This window comes from Equus quagga, chromosome 12 (assembly GCF_021613505.1).
Source record: "Equus quagga isolate Etosha38 chromosome 12, UCLA_HA_Equagga_1.0, whole genome shotgun sequence".
Lineage (NCBI taxonomy): Eukaryota > Metazoa > Chordata > Mammalia > Perissodactyla > Equidae > Equus > Equus quagga.
In genome coordinates, this window is record NC_060278.1 from 4,574,367 (window position 1) to 4,598,043 (window position 23,677).

Sequence of the window (23,677 nt, forward strand, 5' to 3'; positions counted from 1 at the left end):
AGTAGATAGTATTAACTTCATTTTAACTAGATGAGAGAAAGAGAGGAGAATAAGGGGTACTCAATAGACATAGTAAGTAGCATTTATTTGGACCCCATGTTTCGTTCTTTACTGCGTAAAGATTTTACAGTTAGAAATTATGTTAATAAATTTCCATACATAAAAGTATGTAATTGAAACAACAGTGAAGATTAGTTCTGGGGGTAAGCTCATAAATGAATTGGCCTGTAGTTGCTTTAAATGTTTAAAAAGACAAAAGATGAGTGCTGCTAATTAATTCTTTTTTAAAATTTTATTATGAAAAAATTCAAATATATGGCATTAGAGGGAATAGTATCATGACACCTCAGAGGAAGCACTTATCAAAATTTTGCCACCCTTATTTTATCTGTGATTTTTTTCTAATAATCTTTTCCGGGATACTAATACTGGTTATAGGCAGTATTAGGCACTAGTATTAGCCCCTAGGCACATGGTAAAAAATTTTAAGGACCTGGTAGATTTTAAAACTTAGACCAACAAAGCAAGCTAACACTCTCAACTGCAAAAACATGCACGTAACATGAAAGATTTGTATGTTGCAGTAGGTATTTGGACCTTACCTTTTTGATTAAAGCCTAATTATAGTAACAAAGAGAGCAAACTTATACTTGGGTTTATGGTGAGAGCCTCCTAAGAAGCCCAGTTTATCAGGAACTAGAAATGAAATAAAAATTTTCAATATGGAGTGCACATTCCTTCTGTCAGTTGTTATTCAGAGCTGCTGTTTGTTGATGGAGGCAAGGATTCTTGTAACCATTCTCCAAATATTGTCATTTCTTACTGTTGGCTCTTTGTTGAAACAAAGTAAAGCTATTATTGTTAAGTACTGGGTGACCTCTTAACCATCAGTAGGAACAGTCTGCCCTGTCCCTGTTTATGGTGAAGTCATGTGAGATGTTAGAGCCATATAGGAATTTTCTGGGTGGAAAAGTAGATTTACTTCGTATCACTGAACACTAGAAAAGTGGTGGTCAAAATTTGCTTTGTAGATTTGCAAGTTCTTTTTAGAAAAATCTTTCCGTTTCATGTTCAAATAATCTTAAGTGAAAACGTGGTGAAGATGGAGAAAATAAAGAGTGCAGAAATGGCTTATGTTTAGTGGCAGAGTAGGTTACCTGACTCCTAGACTGCTTTTTTCAGTACACCATTATAACATTTTGAAAACAAGTCAGCCTTGCAAATAGTTTCTTTTTTTAAAAAAATAAATCTATGGATTCCTCAATATTTTGGTTGTTTTCACATAATTCTTTTCCTATTAGATCATCAGTAAGCACTGCTTGAGCTCCACTTAAATTGTTTTGTGTTTTTTCATTACAGTTCATTCTTTGTGTTGTACAGTTCTGTGGATTTGACAAATGCGTAATATAGATCCACCAGTACATAGAGTACTTCCACTGCCCTAATGAAGCCTTTGTGCTTTATCTGTTCATCCCTTTCCCCTGAACCCTTAGCAACCACTGATCATTTACTGTTTCTGCAGTTTTGCCTTTTCCAAAATGTTATAAAGTTGAAATAATATAGTATATAGCCTTTTCAGACTGACTTCTTTCACTTAGCAAATATGCATTTAAGGTTCTTTTAAATCACTGAATAATATTCCATTGGATGGATGTACCACTTTGTTTATCCATTCACCTATTGAAGGATGTCTTGGTTCTTTCTGAGTTTTGACAATTACATACATTCATGTGCAGGCTTTTCTGTGAACATAAATTTTCAATTCAATTGGGTAAAAATATGTAGAAGCATCGTTGTTAGATTCTATGCTAAGACTATATTAACTTTATAAGAAACTGTCTTCCAAAGTGGCTGTAGCATTTTGCATTCCCGTCAGCACTGAATGAGAGTTCCTGTTACTTCGCATCCTCACCAGTATTTGGTGTCATCATTTTCCTGGATTGAGTCATTCTAATAGATATGTACAGTGTCTCTTGCAGAGCAGAAGTTTTTAATTTTAACCCAAGTCCAGTGTATCCATTTTTTCTTTCATGGAGTGTGTTTTTGGTGTATCTAAAAACTCATCTCCAAAACCAAGGTCATCTAGATTGTCTCCCGTTATCTTCTATGAAGTTTTTAGTTTTCATTTATATTTAGGTCTATGATCCATTTGGAGTTAATTTTTCTGAAAGGTATAAAGTCTCAGGATTCATTGTTCTACATGTGGATGGCCAGTTGTTCCAGCACAATTTGTTTAAAAGACTATTCTTTCTCCATTGAATTGCTTTTGCCACTTTGTCAGAGATAAATTGATTGTATCTGTGTGTGTCTGTTTCTGGGCACTCTATTCTGTTCCAGTGACCTTTTTGTCTTTTCTTCTGCCAATACTATACCATCTTGATTATTGTAGCTTTATAATAAGTTTTGAAGTTGGGTTGTGTCAGTCTGCCAACTTTGCTCTTCTTCAGTACTGTGTTGGCTCTTCAGGGTCTTTTGCCTTTCTGTATAAACTTTAGAATTGTCTATATTCCCAAAGTAACTTGCTGGGATTTTGATTGAGATTATATTAAATCTATAGATCAAGTTGGGAAGAACTGACACGTTACCAATATTGAGTCTTCCTATCCATGAATATGAAATATCTCCATTTATTTAGTTTTTCATGGATTTCTTTCATCAGTGTTTTAATGTTTCTTTATATAAATCTTATACGTATCTCTTACATTTATATCTAAGTACGTTTTTTCTTTTTGGCATTAATATAATTGTCACTGTCTTTTTAATTTCAAATTCCACTTGTTCGAGCTGATATATAAGAAAGTGGTTGACTTTTGTGTGTTAACCTGGTATCCTGCAGTGTTACTATAATGGATTATTAGTTCCAGGAGTTTTTTTTAACAATCATGTCATCTGCAAACAGTTTTATTTCCTCCTTCTCAAACTCCGCTTAATTTTGACAGTGATTCTTATACTGGAATTTTATAATGAAACCCAAAAGTTAGGAATGTACAGTGATCACAGTTCTCCTTGATGGGCTTCAAAGTCATTCTTTCCCTGACACCTAAAACATCATTATTTGTTTAGTTTTTTTTTAATACTTTCTTTTTTTTTTTTTTAAAGATTTTATTTTTGTCCTTTTTCTCCTCAAAGCCCCCCGGTACGTAGTTGTATATTCTTTGTTGGGGGTCCTTCTAGTTGTGGCATGTGGAACGCCACCTCAGCGTGGTTTGATGAGCAGCGCCATGTCTGCGCCCAGGATTCAAACCAACAAAACACTGGGCCGCCTGCAGTGGAGCACGCAAACTTAACCACTCGGCCACGGGGCTGGCCCCATGTTTAGTTTTAAACTAGACTTACACATGATTAACAATGAACTTACTGAAGAAGGCCTATGAAAAGGAGATCCTTTTTTTTAGGTTTACGTTCTTTTGCCTTTCCTTGTAGGTGTGTGTTAACTTCTAGAAAGGAAGGAAGGTAAAAATTAAGGTCTATTTTACTTGCCCTTTATTAAAAACAATATTTAGTAAAAAATTCCAGACTTCCTATGAATATTGAGTATGTATTTAATTTTGTTATAAGATTTTAGAGTCTTAATTGGGTAAACACACACTGAACATTTTTCTCTTGAATTATTACTATGATTTATTACTTTGTTTTTGGTGAGGAAGATGGTCACCAAGCTAACATCTGTGCCAGTCTTCCTCTGTTTTGTGTATGGGATGCTGCCGCTGAATGGCTTGATAAGTGGTAGGTAAGTCTGCGCCTAGGATCCAAACCTGCGAACCCCAGGCCACTGAAGTGGGCTGCACGAACTTAACCACTATGCCACCAGGCCAACCCCAATCTTGAATTTTTTTGTTTCACTTTTTTTTACAGCAGCCCGAGGGAACTGGCATGATAGATGAAGAGTTCACTGTTGCAAGGCTCTACATTAGCAAAATGAAGTCAGAAGTAAAAACAATGGTAAAACGCTGCAAACAGTTAGAAAGCACACAGACTGAGAGCAACAAAAAGATGGAAGAAAATGAAAAGGAGTTAGCAGCCTGCCAGCTTCGCATCTCTCAAGTATGTGTTGCAGAACAAGGTTTCTTCACTTTTTTGAACAGCCGCATGTAAATTTTATTATAGTAAGAGTTTTAAGGCAAATGAACTTCCATAGTTTGAGTTAATGACTAACGAGGTTAATTTGATCAGTTTTTCCTAGTCTAGCTGCAGTATAATAACATTAATGATTTAACAGGATTATATTTGCTAACATGTATTTGTTAAGTATAGAAGTTTACTAGAAATATGTGACTGTTGAAGACTCTGGAAGAATTCTCTGGTGGAGAGAACTGCAGAGCCAGTTTTCTGGCTTTAGCAACTGTGAGTAGATGAGGTCATTAACCAAGACAGGAATTGTAGGAGGGAAGAGGGTAACATCAGATGGAGATAACAGTAAGAATATCTCATTTTAGCCTTCAGTGCCTTATTTTTGGAAGTGTTATAAACTATACAGCTGACTATTTCATTGATAAAATTCTTTTTCATTACAAAATCTGGCCCCTGAACGTTTTAGGTTTAAATATCTTCTCCTTTAAATGTATTATATGTTTAGCTCTATTGATAAAACTTGCTTACTTTCAAATAGTCTTAACAACAAACTGTGTGCGTGAGATTTTTTCCCCCTTCAACTCAGTACGTTTTTCCCAAAAGCATGAAGCCAAAATCAAGTCATTGACTGAATACCTTCAAAATGTGGAGCAAAAGAAGAGACAGCTGGAGGAATCTGTTGATTCCCTCAGTGAAGAACTAGTCCAGCTTCGAGCACAAGGTATTAGCTTCTAATTATTTATGAGTCTCATCTACATTATTTCATTCTTTATGTATAACTGTAGTAAACTGACATTCACACTGGTATAAGATAGTAGGAATATGGATAGCTTGCAATAGTAAACAAATAATATGCCCTTATTGTGGCTTTGAAATATTTTTGAAATTGTTTGAATGTGGAAGTGGCCAATTTGGGAATTTCCCATAAAGTTATGAAGTGGTGTATATACATACATAGACACACAGATCTATATAAATCTTGACATGGGGACTTTTAGGAAGCAATCTCATTTCCCTACCATTCCCTAACCCCTCTATTCTGAGGTTAGGCTAGGAAAATAAAGGAAACCCTAATATCAACACAAATTAAGTATACTAGTCAACATGTCATTGAGCTTGGAGAACAAGATTTTTACTATGTGGCTTGTGGATAATTTAAAGTCAAGTACTGCTAAGGAACATAGCCCTCATATAAAATGCATTTGCCTCTTGGTTTATATGAAGAATTTTAAGGTTTATTTCATCTCTTCTGTTTTCTTTCCCTACACCAACAGAGAAGGTCCATGAAATGGAAAAGGAGCACTTAAATAAGGTTCAGACTGCAAATGAAGTTAAGGCAAGTTTGATATAACATTGGCTTCGAATGGCTTTAATCCATCCTTATTAATCTTTATTAGTCTGACGTAACATCCTTTTCCCCCTCATACTTTTAGCAAGCCGTTGAACAGCAGATCCAAAGCCACAGAGAAACTCATCAAAAACAAATCAGTAGTTTGAGAGATGAAATTGAGGCGAAAGAAAAACTTATTACTGATCTTCAAGAGTAAGTATACTTTTCTTTTCCTCTAAGATACTAGAAATGAACTCAAAAAGATTGACTCTTTAGACAAGAGGAAATAAGCTATTGATAGATAATATGTCCTATTGGAAACCTGCATTTTTCAGTGAAATTATAATTATTTTTACTTAAAAAATAGAGAACCTTTTCATTTATGAGTATAACATCTAAGTTCCAAGTGGAATTTTTGAAAATTTTTCTTAGGTCTTTGATGTTAACCAATCAGTAAAGGGAAAAAAAATCCCCGTCTTCAACTGTTATTGCATGTAGACACCACAGTCTCCTCCAAATCATTTTCTTAAATTCCTTTTTAAAAATATTCTTAACTGAGAAAAACTTTATTGGAAATTGTGAGTTAAAAAAAATTTTTTTTAAGTAGAAATTGTCGTCTTAGTTTATCTAGATGACATTTTCTCCTCTTCCATGTCGTATGCATGTAGCATAAAATTTATAGAAATTGGAAGTCTGCAACTAAATCGTGATTTGATTAGGAAGCAGAGGAGCCTAATAAAAAATGATGACAAAGTTTGTGACACGGGTCTTAATACCCGATGGATTTAGGGACAAGGAATCAGGGAGATGAAAGCTATAGAAGAAGAAAACCATGGTTTCAAACCAAAATATCAAAGTATTGTATGGCTGAAAGTAGCCAGGTCTTCCTCATCGCTCCCTCTGTAGGACAGGATAACAGAGGACACCTGGGGTATTTGAATGGTGAGATTTAGAATATAAGAGTTTGAAAAATTTTGACAGACAACTTTCAGAAAGTGATGATGTTGATATTATATTGTTTTTTTTTTTTCTTTTGTCAGCCAAACTCAGAAAATGATGTTAGAGCAGGAACGTCTGAAAGTAGAACATGAGAAGTTGAAAACTACAGATCAGGAAAAGAGCAGAAAATTACATGAACTTACGTGAGTGAATGTTTTAATTCAAGTTTAAAATTAAAAATTAAATTAGAAGACTGCAGGTATTGTTATCAGATCTATCCAGTGGATACGTTTTTCACTTTGTATAGGTTAAAGAGTGTTTTTCTTAAGCCCTCTGAGTTGGTTTGATGTATGCCTAAAATCCTGCGTATATTCTCGTACTTCAGTGAAAGCAAGCTCTTCTATTCCAGTGCTCGTCAAGATTCACATTCCTGCTTGTCAACCTACTTCTTGTTTCTCTCTCTGTGCCACCTTATTAGTTCAAGATCCTGCATAAAAATAAACTTAAAACATGACGTTGAGTAATTTGGAAGATTTCAGGATCTGCCACAAAAACTGAATTTTTGTTAAATTTGATCTTGAATAAAAGAACATTATTGTTTTAGCCTTGCCTTTTGAACAGAGGCTTTTACCATTTACTTTTTCCGATTTACTAAGTATAGTGAATACACAGTTTTCTAGAATCTGAGTAGTTAGAAAACTCATGATTTTAATTTTTCACATACCTTGAATTTATGAGAACTAATTTATAAATGAACTGCTATTGTTAGGATGGACTCACCATCAGGACCAAGTCATAATTGATTTATGAAGATTCTGCTGAATCTCACCCATAATTTTGTTTAGAATAATTTTAATGTAAAATGTGTAAAATGTTCGAGTTTGCAATAATTTATAATCTCTAATTCCCAGTTAACCAGAATTATTTTGGATAAATAGCAGCATGCCATATGTGGCATATTCTAAAATATAAATAAGAACCAATCCTTATTCTTTGAATTCTGCCAGATTTTCTCTCTTCCATTTCTATACGAGGAGAAGTTTTTTCCTAATAAACTATAGATTTAGAAGGAGATTATAAGGCACATAAAAATTTCTTTGAAAGACACAACATGGGTAAACATAGTAAAAAATAAATAGCTTTCGTTTATTTGAATTTAAGACTTGATCCTTTCAGATAAAAAATATTTGATTCAATTCTTGTGCTAAATAAAACTAGAATTTTATGGACTCAAAGTTGAAAATGTATGTATATTCTACTTTTTAGGGTTATGCAAGATAGACGAGAACAAGCAAGACAAGACTTGAAGGGTTTGGAGGAGACAGTGGTAAGAAAACTTGAAACTAAATAGGATTGGGGAATATTGAATGGGTTTTTTCCCCTTGGTTATACTAAATTTGAAGTCTGAATTTTAAAAAATACTGCACTTCTTAATTCAAGGCAAAAGAACTTCAGACTTTACACAACCTGCGGAAGCTCTTTGTTCAGGACCTGGCCACCAGAGTTAAAAAGGTAAGAAAGCTATGCTGAGGTGGGTGTTTCTATAAATGGTGCTCTCTCTGTTTAATTAATTGGACATTGTCATAATGTACGTGTAGTTAGGCTTAGGGTTTTTTGGTCATTAAATTTTTCGCAGTATTCATAAACCTTCTTTTCTTAGAGTGCCGAAATCGATTCTGATGACACTGGAGGCAGTGCTGCTCAAAAGCAAAAAATCTCCTTTCTTGAAAATAATCTTGAACAACTCACTAAAGTGCACAAACAGGTAATAAAAAGTATATTTTGTGGTAGCTACAGCATTGTAAGAATGGAAAATTGAGTCCTGGCAAGTATTTGAGTCTTTCAGAGTCCTAAGGAATTTTCATACCTTTACCCATTCCATTATTTTATCAAGCGATGATATAAAGAAACCACTAGCAATTTTTAAGGGAGATTATGTGTATGTATTTTTTTCCTCTTTTTCTCCCCAAAGACACCCAGTACATAGTTGTATATTGTAGTTGTAGGTCCTTCAAGTTGTGGTATGTGGGGCACCACCTCAGCATAGCTTGATGAGCAGTGCCGTGTCCACGCCCAGGATCCAAACTGGCGAAACCCTGGGCATGCAAACTTAGCCACAGGGCCAGCCCCAGGAAATTATATTTTTAACAACCCTTTTATCCATAGAGGCCAATGAAAACATGTATTCTTTCCTATTTCCTTTCTAGGATTTCAGATCTGTCAGTTTTGTTAATTTATTTATGGTAATTTTAAAATCTCTTGTAGACAAGTCTTGCAGTTAAAATACAATTTTTTAATGTCTTTTTACATTTAATGCCTTGAGGGTGAAATATATCATGAGACAGTTCATATTTTTTTTGGAAAGAAATGCTTATTATGGATTTTTTGGCTTATTTTTTATAATGGCTTGGTAAATGACTGACTTATTTAAAAAATTCCATGGCGCACTCAGTTGATATCTTTGTTATTGTAAACCTGATACTTGTACTACAGTAAAGTTAAAGAAATTTTAGACTTTATTGCTTTCAACACTTACTAAGGGGCTTGCTAAATTTTTGTTTACTGTGGGTCTTACTGGGTCTAAAACCTAAAAGTATATGCATTTCCACTAGATTAGTGTCTTAGTGAAGAGATATAACACTGTGTTATGACTTGTTGTTGCCTAGTAGAGGGAAAGAACAATCTCCTCCCCACCAAAAAAATTTTTAATGAAACTGTATCTTTGTGAGAAATATATATGTGTGTGACATATATGGATGTATATATTCCTTGCATGTTGCTGCCTAAATTAAATTAGCTAAATGGAAAACATTAATATAAATATAGTTTTACTTTTCTAAAGAAAAATTATAACGTGTTGATACTTTCTCAAATCGTCTTGTTAAAGCCAGAATCCTTATTTTCTTCATGTACCTGTAGTTGGTACGTGATAATGCAGATCTTCGCTGTGAACTTCCTAAGTTGGAAAAGCGACTTAGAGCTACAGCTGAGAGAGTGAAAGCTTTGGAGTCAGCACTAAAAGAAGCCAAAGAAAATGCATCTCGTGATCGCAAACGCTATCAGCAAGAAGTAGATCGTATAAAGGAAGCAGTCAGGTCAAAAAATATGGCCAGAAGAGGACATTCTGCACAAATTGGTTAGTAGAACACATTAAAATCTTTAAACCTTGCTCAATTTGAGTGTTTTCATTTACCTGAAAACATGATCTGATTCATTTTCTGTTGTCGTGGTGGTAGTATTTGTCTGTTTTTATTTTCTAACTTACCAAAGAGCATGTGGCATTGTTAGGGTAAGAACGAAGTTGAAGAATAACCACAGTAACAGGACAAGAAGATAAATAAGTAAGAATGGTCAGGGGTAGGAGAAACTATATAGAGCAATGTTATTAAAGCAAAGAGAGAATTGCAAGAAAATAAGTCATCAGCAATATTTCATATTTTGGAGTAATCATTGATACACAGTAGGATTTTTAAGAGGTTAAGGATTGTATAGATCCTGGAAAAAAGGATGTAACTGAGAAGAAAAAGATAAAGGAATTTGCTGAGCAACACAAAGGCAAAGAAAAACAAAACGTTTGGGAATTTGTTGTGAATAAAAGAGAGAGACCTAAAAAGTCATTACAATCATGTGTTAAGATTTATTCTAAAGTCAGTTTTTATTTTTCATATTAGCTAAACCTATTCGTCCTGGGCAACATCCAGCAGCTTCTCCAACTCATCCAAGTGCAATTCGTGGAGGAGGCGCATTTGTCCAGAACAGCCAGCCAGTGACAGTACGAGGTGGAGGAGGCAAACAAGTGTAAGCCTCACACATTAGCCACAGGTTTGTAGTTTATGTCTGGCTTTTGATCATAACTATAAATGGAAAGGTTTAGCCATTATTTGCTGAACACTTCTTTGGATTCTCACATCAGTGTTAATGAGTCTCTTTCTTTTTTCCTTTGTTTCTTTTCTTTTCTTTTTTTTGGTGAGGAAGATTGGCCCTGAGCTAACACCTATTGCCAGTCCTCATCTTTTTGCTTGAGGAAGATTGGCCCTGGGCTAACATCTATACCAGTCTTCCTCTATTTTGTATGTGTGATGCAGCCACAGCATAGCTTGATGAGCGGTGTGTAGGTCCACACCTGGGATCCAAACCTGTGACCCTGGGCCACCAAAGCGGAGCACATGAACTTAACCACTATACCACTGGGCAAGCCCCATGATTTTCTTTTTTTTTTTTTTTTTTTTTTTTTTTTGTAATGCAGGTAATTATGAAAGTAACTTGGCACAATTTCTTATCTTTTTTTCATAGTTCAGATCATCCTATATATTCAAATTTGTGTTTGTATTGTTTTTAACCTAATATTGGATCATTTTTAAAAGCTCTTCGTTTTCTAATGGGTATACCATGGTTTGTAAGTTAGTTTTTTCCAAAATTGAAATTTCCATATATGAAGTTTGAAGTGCGAAACATCTTTTTATACCCCTCGCTTTTTAGATTATTTCCAGAAAATTCCCAGAAGTGGAATTACAAGAAAATGTGAACATTTTTTAAGGCTCTTGATACATGTTAACATACTGCTCTCCAAAAAGACTATAACAAATTGGATACAGTGCATTTTGTTGCATCTTTCCCAGCGCCAAGTATTAATAGTGTTTAAGCTTCTAATGGGTGAAAGTAGGCATCTCATTGATTTATTAATGAAGTTGGGTAGTTTTTGCATATATTGGTCCACTTATATTTCCTTTTTTTTATGAGTTATTTCTGTGTCCTTTTTCATTTGCCTGTCCTGAGTGACTTTTCTAACAGATTTATGAGTTCTTTTATTTATTTTTAATTATACAAGTAATATCTGTTCATTATAGGGAGATAAAGAATATCACAAAGTAGAAGATAAATATCCTCCAGAGATACCACCCAATATATTGTGTGTATCTTTCTAGAGCACTCTTTACATATTATAACTTCTAAATTAAAAAGTTTAAACTGTTATAAATATTCCAGCAACATACTACCCTATTCTACTCCATGTGCTCCTTTGTAGCCTGCTTTGTTAACTGAGCAATATAGCCTGGACATTTTCTTCTCCAACATGATTGGTTAGTTAATAGCTGCCTATTGTTTCATCATATGGCAGGAACTCATATTTTAATTTTTTTAGGAAGTCTCAGATGTGTTTGTAGGTGCATTGGAAACTAAAAATACTAGATAATTATGATATGGTTAACTGTTGTTTCTGACAAATACTAAAGCCAGTTGATTTTACTGTTGTTTTTACTTTGATCTGTTTTTACTTTGCATTTTGTATAATGTTGGCTCTCAATTTGAGTAGAGAATTAAGTAGTATTCTTGAGAATTCACATTTCCAACAATTTAAAATATTTTTTGTCCACACAGTGTGGGATTTAAGAGAGTGATATAGTGCAGAGCATGGGCTGTGGAGTTCTAAGAGTCTGGGCTTTTCTGCTTTTATGAACTTGAGCAAGTTACTTTTTTATATTTAATTAATATGTTATATATTTATTTAATTATATTTATTTATATATAATAATTAAATATAATTAATTATATTTAATTAATTATAATTAATTTCTCATTTTGACTGCTTTTAAAATTCTTTAGCGTAAAAGTAAATTATGGATTCATGACCTATTTAATGTATCTCTAACACATAATTTTTTTTCATAGCCACAATAATTTCACACCTAATAAAATACTTTTAATATTATCTAATACCAATCCATATTCAGATTTCTCCAATTTTTTTTAAGTCGTTTACAGCTGATTTCTCTCAACCAGGGTACAGTCCAGGACCACTGTTTGCATTTGGTTATATCCCTTAAGTCACTTTTGAAAATCTAGAGTAACCCCCCTTTGTAATGACATTGACTTACTGAAGAGACTAGGCCAGTTGTCTTGAGCATATGGTGCCTTCTGGGTGTGTTTTGAGTATTTCTATGTGTAGTTGCCTTGTTGCTCTATTCCCTGTATGTTGAAAGCATTCATGAAACTTAGTGTAAACATTTTTAACAAGACTGACATGGTAGGTAGTATGTGCTTAATATTGTGACACATCAGTTGACATACAATAGCTAGTTTTCCTGCCAGTTAAAGATGGCCTCTCTTTTTCCCCCTTTGGAGTCGTAACTTTTTGAGTCCTTTTTATTAGTTAAATGAAAGTCATTCTTGAAAAATACAGAAGTTACAATACAAAAGAAATACACAAGTCGTTAGCTAGTACAGAGTGAGGTTCATTAGATGCAGGTTGCTTTTCCTCTGGACGTGGAAGGTGGAGAAGGAGATTTTCAGAGCATAAATATAGATACAGATAAAAGTTTATCCTTTTTGGATATTGTTCTCAGTAAAACTCATGTAAAGTTTGAACACATATCTGGATTACAAAGAGGATAGACCATGGCCTTTGTTAAATATAGCTAGGTTTTAGCTTGAAAGTAAAATGCTGATCCCAGTGTAATGACAGCAGTTTAGCACATGAGGGAGATAGCTAGACTAGGTTTTCAAGACTTGAAGTCATTATAAAAGTGTTGTTTACAGGTTTGCTTTATCACTGATCCAAAGGATAGTTGGTTCTTAATTTTTTAAACTCTTGTATTACTCTTAAACCACGATTGAGGCGTGTATGATCTACTTAAGTGATAAATTGTTGAAAAATTAAATATTTTGTAGAGAAATTTTTAAATTATTTTTTAATTATTAAGAAAAACATTTCAAAACTGATGGTTCATTTTTTCGAAAAGATGACAGTGTATTAATAATACTGATACCTTTAGTACCCAGTTTTACATGGCTGGTCTTCTACCTTGCATAATACTTTGAACAGGGTGAGTTTTTCAAACCCATAGGTAACTAGGCAGTTTAATACAAGCATGCCTCCAGGTAACAACTGCCTAAATTGTTTCACTGTCACTTTGCCTACCGTACGTACCTCTCGTTTATCCCTGTTCCTCCACTCCTCTCCTCCTCTATCCTTCCTGCTACCCCCGAGCTCCCAGGTATGTAACATTGCTAGTTAGTGATCTTTGGTTTAGGAATGTCACTGACACTGTCTGCTGGCTTCCATTTTATTAACCATCTTTTTCTTTTATAAAAAAATATAATTCATACATCAGCTCACTTGTCACTCTTTTGAGGAGTGTAAAAAATGCAGGGCTGACCTCTTTTTAAACATTGTACTGCTCAAAATAGCTCTGCTTACAAGATGAATAAAAAGAGAAGAAATCAAATCATTTAATGGTGCCATCTTTTTAGTTTGGGGGAAAGTGGTCGAAGCTGTTGGCTAAAATGTTTTTTAAACTATTGGTCTGCTTTATTTACCTTTTTGCTTCTTTTCATGATTGTCTCAAACACGTTTTGTTTTATAAGTAAAAATATTTTCTGTCTATGCTTTCTCTCATTTTCAGGTGTTGAAAGTAACTGAAGTATGAAGAGGACATACTATCTAGCAGGGTCATTCAGTGACTGTAACCTCTACCCCCTGGGAATTGTAGAATTATAACTTTTTTTTAATGTATAAATTCTCCCTGGCCTGTACAGCTCTTTCCTACCCACTCTTCTTGTAAACTCTGCTGCTTCCCAACACAACTAGCGTGCAATTTTGGCGTCTTAGGAGGGGAAAATGACAGTTTACAACTGTGGCCCTATTTATTACACAGTTTGTCTTCATGTCTTAAATTTAGTCTTCACTGTGCCAAGCTAACTGTATCATATAGGATTGTGCTTTTTGTACTTGTTCTTTGTGTGTATGTTTTTTAAAATCTCAGTTTAAATTACCTAGCTGCTACAGCTTCTTGTTTTTCTTATTAAAATGTCTTCCTTATTTTAGAAAAAATGGAACATTTAGATTAAATGTCTTAAAATTTACCACTTACAACACTACATGCCCACAAAATATATCAGGTTAGTACTGTACTTTAAAATCCCTTGAAATGATTTCAAAGTGAAAATTACTTGCATCATCTCTGAAGTTTGCTTCTGAAAACTACGGTTTGAGCACTGAAACCTTAAAACTGCCTAAGTGGGCATTTCGAGACTGAGCAAGGCTACTTAATTGTTATCTCATGAAATGCCTGTTGCTGTATTTTCTTGAATAGAAATGTTTTACAATTTCAAAAGCAAATCTCAGTTTAAGAAAGAGAGTTTGGAAAAGGAGTTGTATTTCTCTGCTTCCCAATCCTGTAATCAACATAGCTCGATGGAATGAAAATACCCTGCTTCGTTCTGGTGAGCCTGCTAGTTAATATGAGAATTGGACAGATACTAATTTGTCATCTTAATATAGTGAGATGAGTTAAGATATTATGGGATTAAACATGATTTTATACTGTTAGTACTATATTAGTTGAATTATAGACTATGGAAATTGAGAAAATGTGGAAGAACAGGACAAATATATAGTGAATTTATCACTATGCAGGTAAATTTTGGTCTGAAATCCCGGAGGTGTTTTTAACCTGCTCCAGTAAGTCATACACTATAATTTATTTCTCATTTAGTCTAGACATAGTAAATGGTTTGCAAGTCACTAATAATCCTCAAAATTACTTTGTTGGCTGTAGCCCATAATTTTGTAATTAGTACTAAGTGTATCTGTTTTTGCCACTTCTTCCTCAGATGATTAAACTTAGTCAACAGTTTATTTTAGGGAGATATAAAACTAATAGGGAAAGATTTCAATATTTGCTTCATCAATGGGGGGTGACTGCAACTGTCTTAGAAATTTGCAGAGATTGGGGATATAAGGTTGAAACTTAGAAAGTTCTGTCTTAGGATCTGGCTGGCAGAATTAACTTTTTGAAGAAGTTTTATACACAGATATTTGTATTAAATTTGGAGCCATAGTCAGAAGACTCAGATCATAATTGGCTTATTTTTCTATTTCCTTAACTATTGTAATTTCCACTTTTATAATAATTTTCATTTAAAAGATGAATTTATTTATTTATTTTTTTAACAGTCAAAAATCCTTGCTGTTGTAGTCTGCAACCTTTAAAATGATTGTGTTGCTTTTAAGATTGATCAAAAGAAACAGTCCATAAACTGAGGTGAAACTTTGGTGCAGCAAGGTTGAAGTAATGCAGTTGACTAAAAAGGAGAGTGCTACAGCCTGTTTATGACACTTTTCTAAGTGGAGAAATATTTGGCTGCATTCACACAGACATTTGTATTTTGTTTTCAAATGAAAACTTGCTTCTTTGGCAATATTCATAAATGAGGCAGAATTTTTTTTCTCTTTTGTCTGAATATGGTAATTCATTCTTGTAAGATGTATCACGGGTATTGGTGCTGTGTAACAATGAATGGTTCAGAATACACAATGTTAGGTTTTTCAAAATATCTCAGTGGTTCTTTTCTATTTATAATTTCAAACTTTCAAAAAGTGTACAAAGAATTTCATAAATTTGTTTTCTGTGAACTGCTCTTTTTGCTATGGTAGGTCATTAAACACAGCATTTACTCTTAGAAATGAAAATTTCTGATCATCTAGAACGTTGACACTTACTTCAATTTGCAGTGTCTTTTTTTGGACTGACTATATTAACGTTCCTCTGAATGGTATTGATAAATGGTTCAGAAGAGAAACTCGGTGAAATAAAAGAGTAATATTTATTCATGGTGATCAATTAAGTTATTTTCCTAACTTAAAAAACTACTGTGCGTCAGTCTCAGTTTGACATGAGGTGACAGAAAGAGCCTGGGTCTACCTGTGGAACGTGTGGGTGCATTTTCAGGGCTTGAAAACACAGTCAAAGATAATTGGTTTGGGAAGACGCCATATAATTTTAAGTTTTAAGTTAACCTGCATGCTGTAAATGTGTTTTATGTTTAAATAAAAAGGAAAATTTTTTTGAAATGTAATGACTTTCTTAAATCTTATTCAGTGGAGCATTAGGTTGATGTATATGACTAAGTGGCCTTCCGTCTTGACAGAATAGCGACCAATGTGTCATTATATTCGTATTTTTTTCTAATACATTGGCTACTCTTTGGACAGCAGGTGTTAGTTAGATGTGTAGGCTGAAGAATTAAGAGCTGGAAGTCAATTCTCAATGTCCCCATGTCACTTTAGTCTACATAGTTGGGTTCAGTTGAGCCTGATTGTTTTATTAACCAGTATAAGAAATGTTACTTTGGCTTCCCTAATGGTCATTCAGGGCTAGCTGGAAAAAACAAAGGAAAGACTATTCCTAAATTCTGGTGGTGATTGGCTTTTTATCTTTTAAAATTATTTATTAATGGAAATTTTTAATCATATATAAAAGAGTAAATAATGAACCTCCAAGTTCCTATCACTCAGTTTTTACAATTGTCAAGAATTAACAACTCATGGCTAATCTTGTTTCATCCATAACCTCATTCATGCATTACCCCCCCCCCCGTATTATTTTGAAGCAATTCCAGACCTATGCTTTTATCCATAAATATTTCATTACGCATTTTTAAATACACACTCCTTAAAACACACACCAAATACCATTATCACACCAAAAAAATTAATTTCCTAAGCAAAATTTTAATTTTGGTGAACAGTTTTATTTGAATCAAGATCCAATTAAAAGAGGCTGGCCCTGTGGCCCAGTGGTTGAGTTCATGTACTCTGCTTCGGCAGCCCAGGGTTTCACCAGTTCAAATCCTGGGCTCGGGCATGGCACGACTCGTCAAGCCATGCTGAGGTGGCATCCCACATGCCACAACTAGAAGGACCCACAACTGAAAATACACAACTATGTACCAGGGGGCTTTGGGGAGAAAAAGGAAAAATAAGATCTTTGCAAAAAAACAATCCAATTAAAATTCATACATTGCAAGCCAGCCCTGGTGCCTAGTGGCTAAAGTTCGGCACTGGCCGCTCCAGCAGCCTGGGATCACTTCCTGGTTGTGGAACCACACCACCCGTCTCTGGTGATGGTGGCTCAAATAGAAGAACTAGAACAACTTGAAACTAGGGTATACACCTGGGGCTTTGGGGGGGGAAAAAGGGAAGATTGGCAACTGGTGTTAGCTCAGGGTGAATCTCCTTACAAAAAAATTTAATATATTGCAATAGAGTCCCCTTTCATCTCTTTCTCATTTTTTTCCCTGCAATTAGTTTATGAAGAAAACAGGTTATTTGTCCTGTTGAATTTCCCAGATTTTGCTGATTGTGTCCTTTTGATATTATTTAACATATTCTTCTGTCCTTTGTACTTTCTTTAAATTTGTTTGGGATCCACAGACTTAATCAGATTCAGAGTTTTGTTTTGTTGGTGAGAGGCAGTATTCCGTCATAGTGGTGATATTCTTCCATCAGATGGCACATCATGTCTGGTTGTCTCTTTTTGGCTTATTAGCCAGCACTCATAATCAGTGCCTAGATCCATCACTTTATTAGGGGTTACTGAATGCCGATTTTCTAGTTCTGTCATTCCTTCATTTGTTAGCTGCAGTAGAGAAACTTGTCCTCGTCTACTATTTGGTTACCTAGTGGTGTAGTTCTATAGGAAAAATGATAAATGTGTGATTCTTTCCCTTTATTTGCAAGTTTCAAATAATGAGTTGCTTCACTACTGTCTTCTAGTGGTGACCAGTGAGTTGTGTGTTTTACTCCTTTTTTAAATTTTTTATTATTTGGTTATGATCTTTTAAGTGTGCTCTGTGGCCACTTCTTTGACCAGCAAGTGGGCTCCCAAAGTCCTCACTCCCCCTGTGAGCCTGCCCACCAGCTTCACAGAGGGGCGCATTTCCTGCCCACCTGCACTCTGAAGGGCTCTGCCAGCCTTGGCCCACTTGTACCCAGTGATGTGTCTCCTTCCCAGTCCCAGCCATGGTTCCCTGCTTGCCAGCCTCACCTTGACTGCCACAGAGGGATGCCTCCTGCTTGCCCAGCGACTGTGCCCAGCTCTGGCCCGGGAAACCTAGCAAACTTCTCTGCCATCCAGTGGGCTGCAACCACACATTTGCCAACAAGATCTGAATCCCAGACATCGGGAGGGGACCCCTTCCACATTTCTTCCTTCGTTGTGTACTCTCTTTGTCCTCAAGTATTCTTTAAAGTTCTTTGTACCCATTTGTAGTTAATCCTTTGGACCCTGACTGATGCAGAGGGTAATATCAAAGTCTATAACGAGAATATTTAGAACCTCGGCTCTTGTCCCCTTACTTGGCTACCTGAATGCTGGCAGCCAGGCTTATGCTCTCCAGCCAGGAGATTAGAAGATTCTTCCCTGAAATACTTGACAGCTGATGGGTGTGCCCATGGAAGCAGTATGGTTACAGAAGTGCCACAGCCAACAAGTCCTACTCAGATCAACCTTCTGCTTCAAGTCGGCTTCTTCGTGTCCCCATCTTGAATATGTGTAGACAGCCAAGGGTCACCAGGCATTTGAGGAAAGCCTTTAAGATAAAAGGATCAAAATAAACAAACAGAAAAAAAGCAAAATGATAACACAGAGGGAAGTGGGACCATGAAGGAAGGAGAAAACGTTTTAAAGAACTACCACAAATATCCTCAGCTTTTGAGATAGTAAAAAACTTTGTCTCCACTGAAAACAAGGGGCCGTAAGAAAGATCAGAAAACAAAAAAAGTCTTGAAAATAAAAACTCAATAGAAGGGTTAGATGATGAAGAAATTGCCAACAAAGTGGTACCAAAAAAACCCTGGAAAATAGGAAAGAAAAAGTAATTAGAAGACTGGAGCAAACGGCCTCAGATCTGAATAATAAGCATCCCATAGAAAGCAGAGGAAATCACCAATGAAATAATTCAGGAAAATTTAACAAGGCCGTCAGTTTCCAACGCCCAGCACAATGGATAAAAATAGACCCACACGAAGGTACATCACTGAAATTTCAGTACAAAGAAGACCAAAAACAGATTTTGCACAAAGGATTGAGAATCTGAATGAATCAAACAACACTAGAAAAAAGAAGAAAATGGATCAATACCTTCAAAATTCAGAGGGAAAATTATCTCCAACCTCAATTGGTGTAAAAGTAGGTAAAATAAAAAGGTTTCCAGACATGCAAGTTCTCAAAAACTTTACTTCTTATGTACACGTTATTGGGAAGCTGTTGCTCAACCAAGATCAGGGATTAAACTAAAGAAGAAGAAGTGGGACATACAAAAGAAGGCTCCAACAAAAGAGGGGAGTCACCAAGGGGACCACATAAAGAGCCACCAGTCCAGATGGGAGCCGGGCCATCAGAGGCCACCAGAGAGATGTTTCCAAGACAAAACAGACAGAGGAACTGATGTGTCTGAAGATTTTGAGACGAGGTTTATATAACCAAGGAGTTTGGGGTTGACTAAATGACTAGTACATAGAACACTAAGAAAAAAGTCACTGATTCAAAAAAAGAAGCCTGTAATAAGAAAGGAAAAGTCGCCATAGTCTGTTACATAGCTCAGGTGTGATTGGCATATTTCATTGTCATAGTAAACATGGATTATTAATCATGATGCGACCTTACTGAGAGCAAGAGGGATTGGGGGTGTGTCTGTGTGTCGATGGTGAAAGAGTGCTCAATCCTTCTGTAGTGACAAGGCCACAGATAATGCTTCAACGTGAATAATTGAGAAGTAGCAGAGATTCGAGGATGAAAAATAAAGAACGTGGATGTTCTGGAGAGTAGGAAAGAGGTGAAGTGGGGCAGGAGAACCACTGTTTTTCGACACAGGTTTTCTAGATCATGTTTGACTTTTCAGGGCTCAGCTTTGTTCTGTCGGCGAGCGGCTCGCCTTTGAAGATGGCTTTGGATGTTGGTCCCAGGTTCTTGCTCTAACCCTAGAATTCAGCTTGCTCATTTGTAGATCCAAGAATGGTCATTTGAAAACCTCAAGGTGACTCTTAGGTGCCTTGTTGCTCTGTAATTCTGTGATGCTGAGTAATCTTTTCTAGAGTTATAACATTGGTTCTCACTTGGGCAGCACATATGCTAAAGATTGGGATGACACAGAGAAGATTAACATGACATGTTAATCTGTGCAAGGATGACATGCAAATTTGTGAAGCATTCCATATTTTTAAGTAAAATGTTTCTCTGAGTTCAAAATATATATTATACATATTTGTATATATAGAATATATACAGTAATTATATATAATTATATATAATATTCTCTATATATTTGTATGTATATATATATATATATATAAAAAACATCTGAAGCTCTTTTTTGTTAAAGATGGCACCTAAGCTAACACCTGTTGCCAATCTTTTTTTCTTCTTCTCCCCAAAGTCCCCCAGTACATCGTTGTATATTCTAGTTGCAGGTCCTGGTTGTGCTTTGTGGGACGCCGCCTCCGCATGGCTTGATGAGCAGTGCCGTGTCCGTGCCCAGGATCCAAACCTGCGAAACCCAGGGCCACCAAAGTGGAGCACACGAACTTAACCACTCAGCCGTGGGCTGGCCTCAGAAGTGTTTATTTTAAATTAAGCCTTCATGATTACTGACTTTATATGAAAACAAACCCACATGGTCTCTCAAACTGAAGTAAACAGCTATTAAAAATACTTCTTTTGCACAACCAGAAGGACCTACAACTATGTACCAGGGGCTTTGGGGAGAAGAAGAAGAAGGAAAAAAAAGAATATTGGCAACAGATGTTAGCTCAGTTGCCAATCTTTCAAAAAAAAGTACTTCTTCATTAAATGCTTCCAAATTTTGAAGATTTAGAAGTGGTTTTTTAAAAATTGTGGCAAAATAAACAAATTAAAATTTACCATCTTAACCTTTTTTTTTTTCTTTTGGTGTGGAAGATTGTCACTGAGCTAACATCTGTGCTAATCTTCCTCTATTTTGTGTGTGGGATGCCACCGCAGCATGGCTTAATGATCCAAACCCATGAACCCTGGGCCACCAAAGCAGAGCATACAAACTGCCACCAGGCTGGCCCCAGTCTTAACCGTTTTTGAGTGCACGGTTCAGTAGTGTTGGAAGAGAAGTGATTTTTAAAATAAACACAGAAGTTAGCTCAAGACTGGAAGTATTTGTGTCATGATCTACATCAAAATATTTAATGTTTTTCACTTCATATTAGCTTACCAGAATAATGTTAACATAATAACTTTGAAATGTTTCCACTGTAAGTAAAATCAGAACCTATGCAACTATTTAAAATATTCAAGAAATCAACTCACTTTTCACCCACTTAGCAGTTGAGAGCCATTTGACATGAAAGATACAGTAGTGTAACTAAATCTAAGGAATCCCAAATAAACGCCCATTGTTTCTAGAGAGAGAGACAAGACAGCACCAGTCTGAGCTACAGAAACTCCCACACTCACATCTTGCATATATTATTTTCTTGCTGAATAAAAAGTTAGGCACACAGCTTTTCTATACAATAACTGGAATTGTGCACAGTCCCCCTCCACGCTGCTCTGAAAATGATGCAGATGCAGACAAATTTGAAAGAACAAAAGGCACACATTTTCAGGCTGAGAACATCCAACTGAAAATGTGAAGCGGATTTTTCCTCCACTAGACAGGAGACTGAGTGAAAGCGTTTTGCAGCACACAGTTAGAGGCGGACCTGAGCTCTTCCTGTTGCTCCCTCTTTGAAGGTGGCTGTCCACTGGCAAAGTCCTTCCTAAACGCTCCTGTCAAGGGTCCCGACATGGCCTATCTCCCGGAGTAAATAGGAAGAAGTCAACACCTCTTTCTGGCCTCCTCTGGTCCAGTATGAGTGATGAGGACCAACTTCTTCCCGCACCCACCATTGTAGTACCTTGCTCATTTTAAGGTCTGAGCCACCTGCTAGAGGGTTGGGCCCACAGAGATCTGATGGGCCAGGGAAACTGCCACAGCCGCTTGAACAGAACTTTTACAGCAGGGGAAGCCTGGAGACCCACTCAGGAGGGCTGATGAAAAGATGCTTGGTTATTAAGGAATGTTGAGGTCCAGATCCCTGAGCCTGAACACAGAGGCAACCATCAAAGACCCTTCCTACCCCACCCCCAGCACACGCCCCAGAAGGCCAGGCTCCCTGATCCCTGACAACAGCTCCACTGAGAACTCGGCCGCCACCAAACTCCGTGCGTCTTCCATGGCTGCCGTCAACGGTTCTGGCCCAGCATGATCACACCTCAACTCTGCTCCATAGTTACCCTCGCCACTTTCCCCGTCATCCATCCCTTCGCTCCCTTATTCATCTCTTCAACACTGATGTCCCATTGCTTTTCTGGCAATTCATGCTTTTTCACGTGGACCCTCATGCATTAAACTATTATCTATAAACTGATATATCCAAAATCTGCTTTTCCATCCTTATTCTCTCCCATCAATTTCTAACTCATATATCCAACTGCATGCAAGCCATATCCACTTGAAAGGCCTACAGGCACCTGCAATAAAACACGTCCAAAAGGGAACGAAAAAGAATGAACACTTTGTATAAATAAAATCCACAATCTCTTACTTGAAACCCTTGAGACAAATGTTTTATGGAATTTTGAGTTCTTTAGGATTTAGAAAAGATGATAGTATATAAATAACACTACCAGTCAGGTCTAGGCCTTATAATCAAACACAGTTTTTTTTCTTCAGCAAAATGTACCACTCTTCATATTAAGTGGAATATACGAAGGCTAAAGGTGCAGACCTACACACAGCTCATCAAGCCATGCAGTGGCGGTGTCCCACATACAAAATAGAGGAAGATTGGCACAGATGTTAGCCCAGGGCCAGTCTTCCTCAAGCAAAAGGAGAAAGATTGGCAACAGATTGGCTGAGGGCCAATCTTCCTCACACACAACAAAGAATGACAACTCAGAAGGAAAATTGACCACGAACATGAATAGACCATTGAAAGACAATATTTTTTGAAATGTTCAACCTTACTAATTCTCAAAGAAATGCAACTTGAAATAGTAAGATATTTTCTGCTTATCAGACAAGTAGGATAAAATAAGTTGGCAAAGGAATAGAGAAACAGGCACTCACATATACCATTAGTGAATTAATACTTGTGAAAACCTTAGAACAGCTGCTTAGTAAGCACATAGTAGGCTTACATAAGTGCTTGTGAAATAAATATTGGTGGAAGTTTATGCAAACTTTGGGGAGGACAAATTATCAATAAAGAGATGTATTAAAATTGTAAATGTGTATATCCTGTTATTCAGCTCTTCCAATTCTAAGAATTTATTCTACCAGAAGACTCACACAAATGTGCAAAGATATATTGTATAGAAAGATGTTCCATGAATCACTGTAATGATGAAATTTGGAAACAAGACCGCCATCTGCACTGGTGTGTTTCTCCACAGGCTGGTGGGAAGATGGCTGCAGCAACTCCAGGCATGACATTCAGACACAGAGGAAGAAGAGTGTCTTCCTGTGGCTCTTTTCTGTTAT

The 23,677-nt window shown here is 36.1% G+C and overlaps 1 protein-coding gene and 1 pseudogene across 1 annotated transcript in view; both read left to right on the forward strand.

Moving 5' to 3' along the window:
* The window catches only part of KIF5B (kinesin family member 5B), a 43,447-nt gene extending 27,254 nt beyond the window's left edge, over positions 1-16,193 (forward strand). Inside the window, exons 16-26 of the mRNA XM_046678520.1 lie at positions 3,856-4,044; positions 4,675-4,792; positions 5,346-5,407; positions 5,505-5,614; positions 6,442-6,543; positions 7,607-7,667; positions 7,781-7,852; positions 8,001-8,105; positions 9,260-9,476; positions 10,012-10,162; positions 13,744-16,193. Of these exons, the coding sequence (XP_046534476.1) occupies positions 3,856-4,044; positions 4,675-4,792; positions 5,346-5,407; positions 5,505-5,614; positions 6,442-6,543; positions 7,607-7,667; positions 7,781-7,852; positions 8,001-8,105; positions 9,260-9,476; positions 10,012-10,142 (1,167 nt within the window). The 3' untranslated portion in view covers positions 10,143-10,162; positions 13,744-16,193. The remainder of the gene's footprint in view (positions 1-3,855; positions 4,045-4,674; positions 4,793-5,345; positions 5,408-5,504; positions 5,615-6,441; positions 6,544-7,606; positions 7,668-7,780; positions 7,853-8,000; positions 8,106-9,259; positions 9,477-10,011; positions 10,163-13,743) is intronic.
* A 4,036-nt stretch (positions 16,194-20,229) lies between these two features.
* Positions 20,230-20,343, forward strand: LOC124249253 (uncharacterized; annotated as a pseudogene).
* The last annotated feature ends 3,334 nt before the right edge of the window (positions 20,344-23,677 follow it).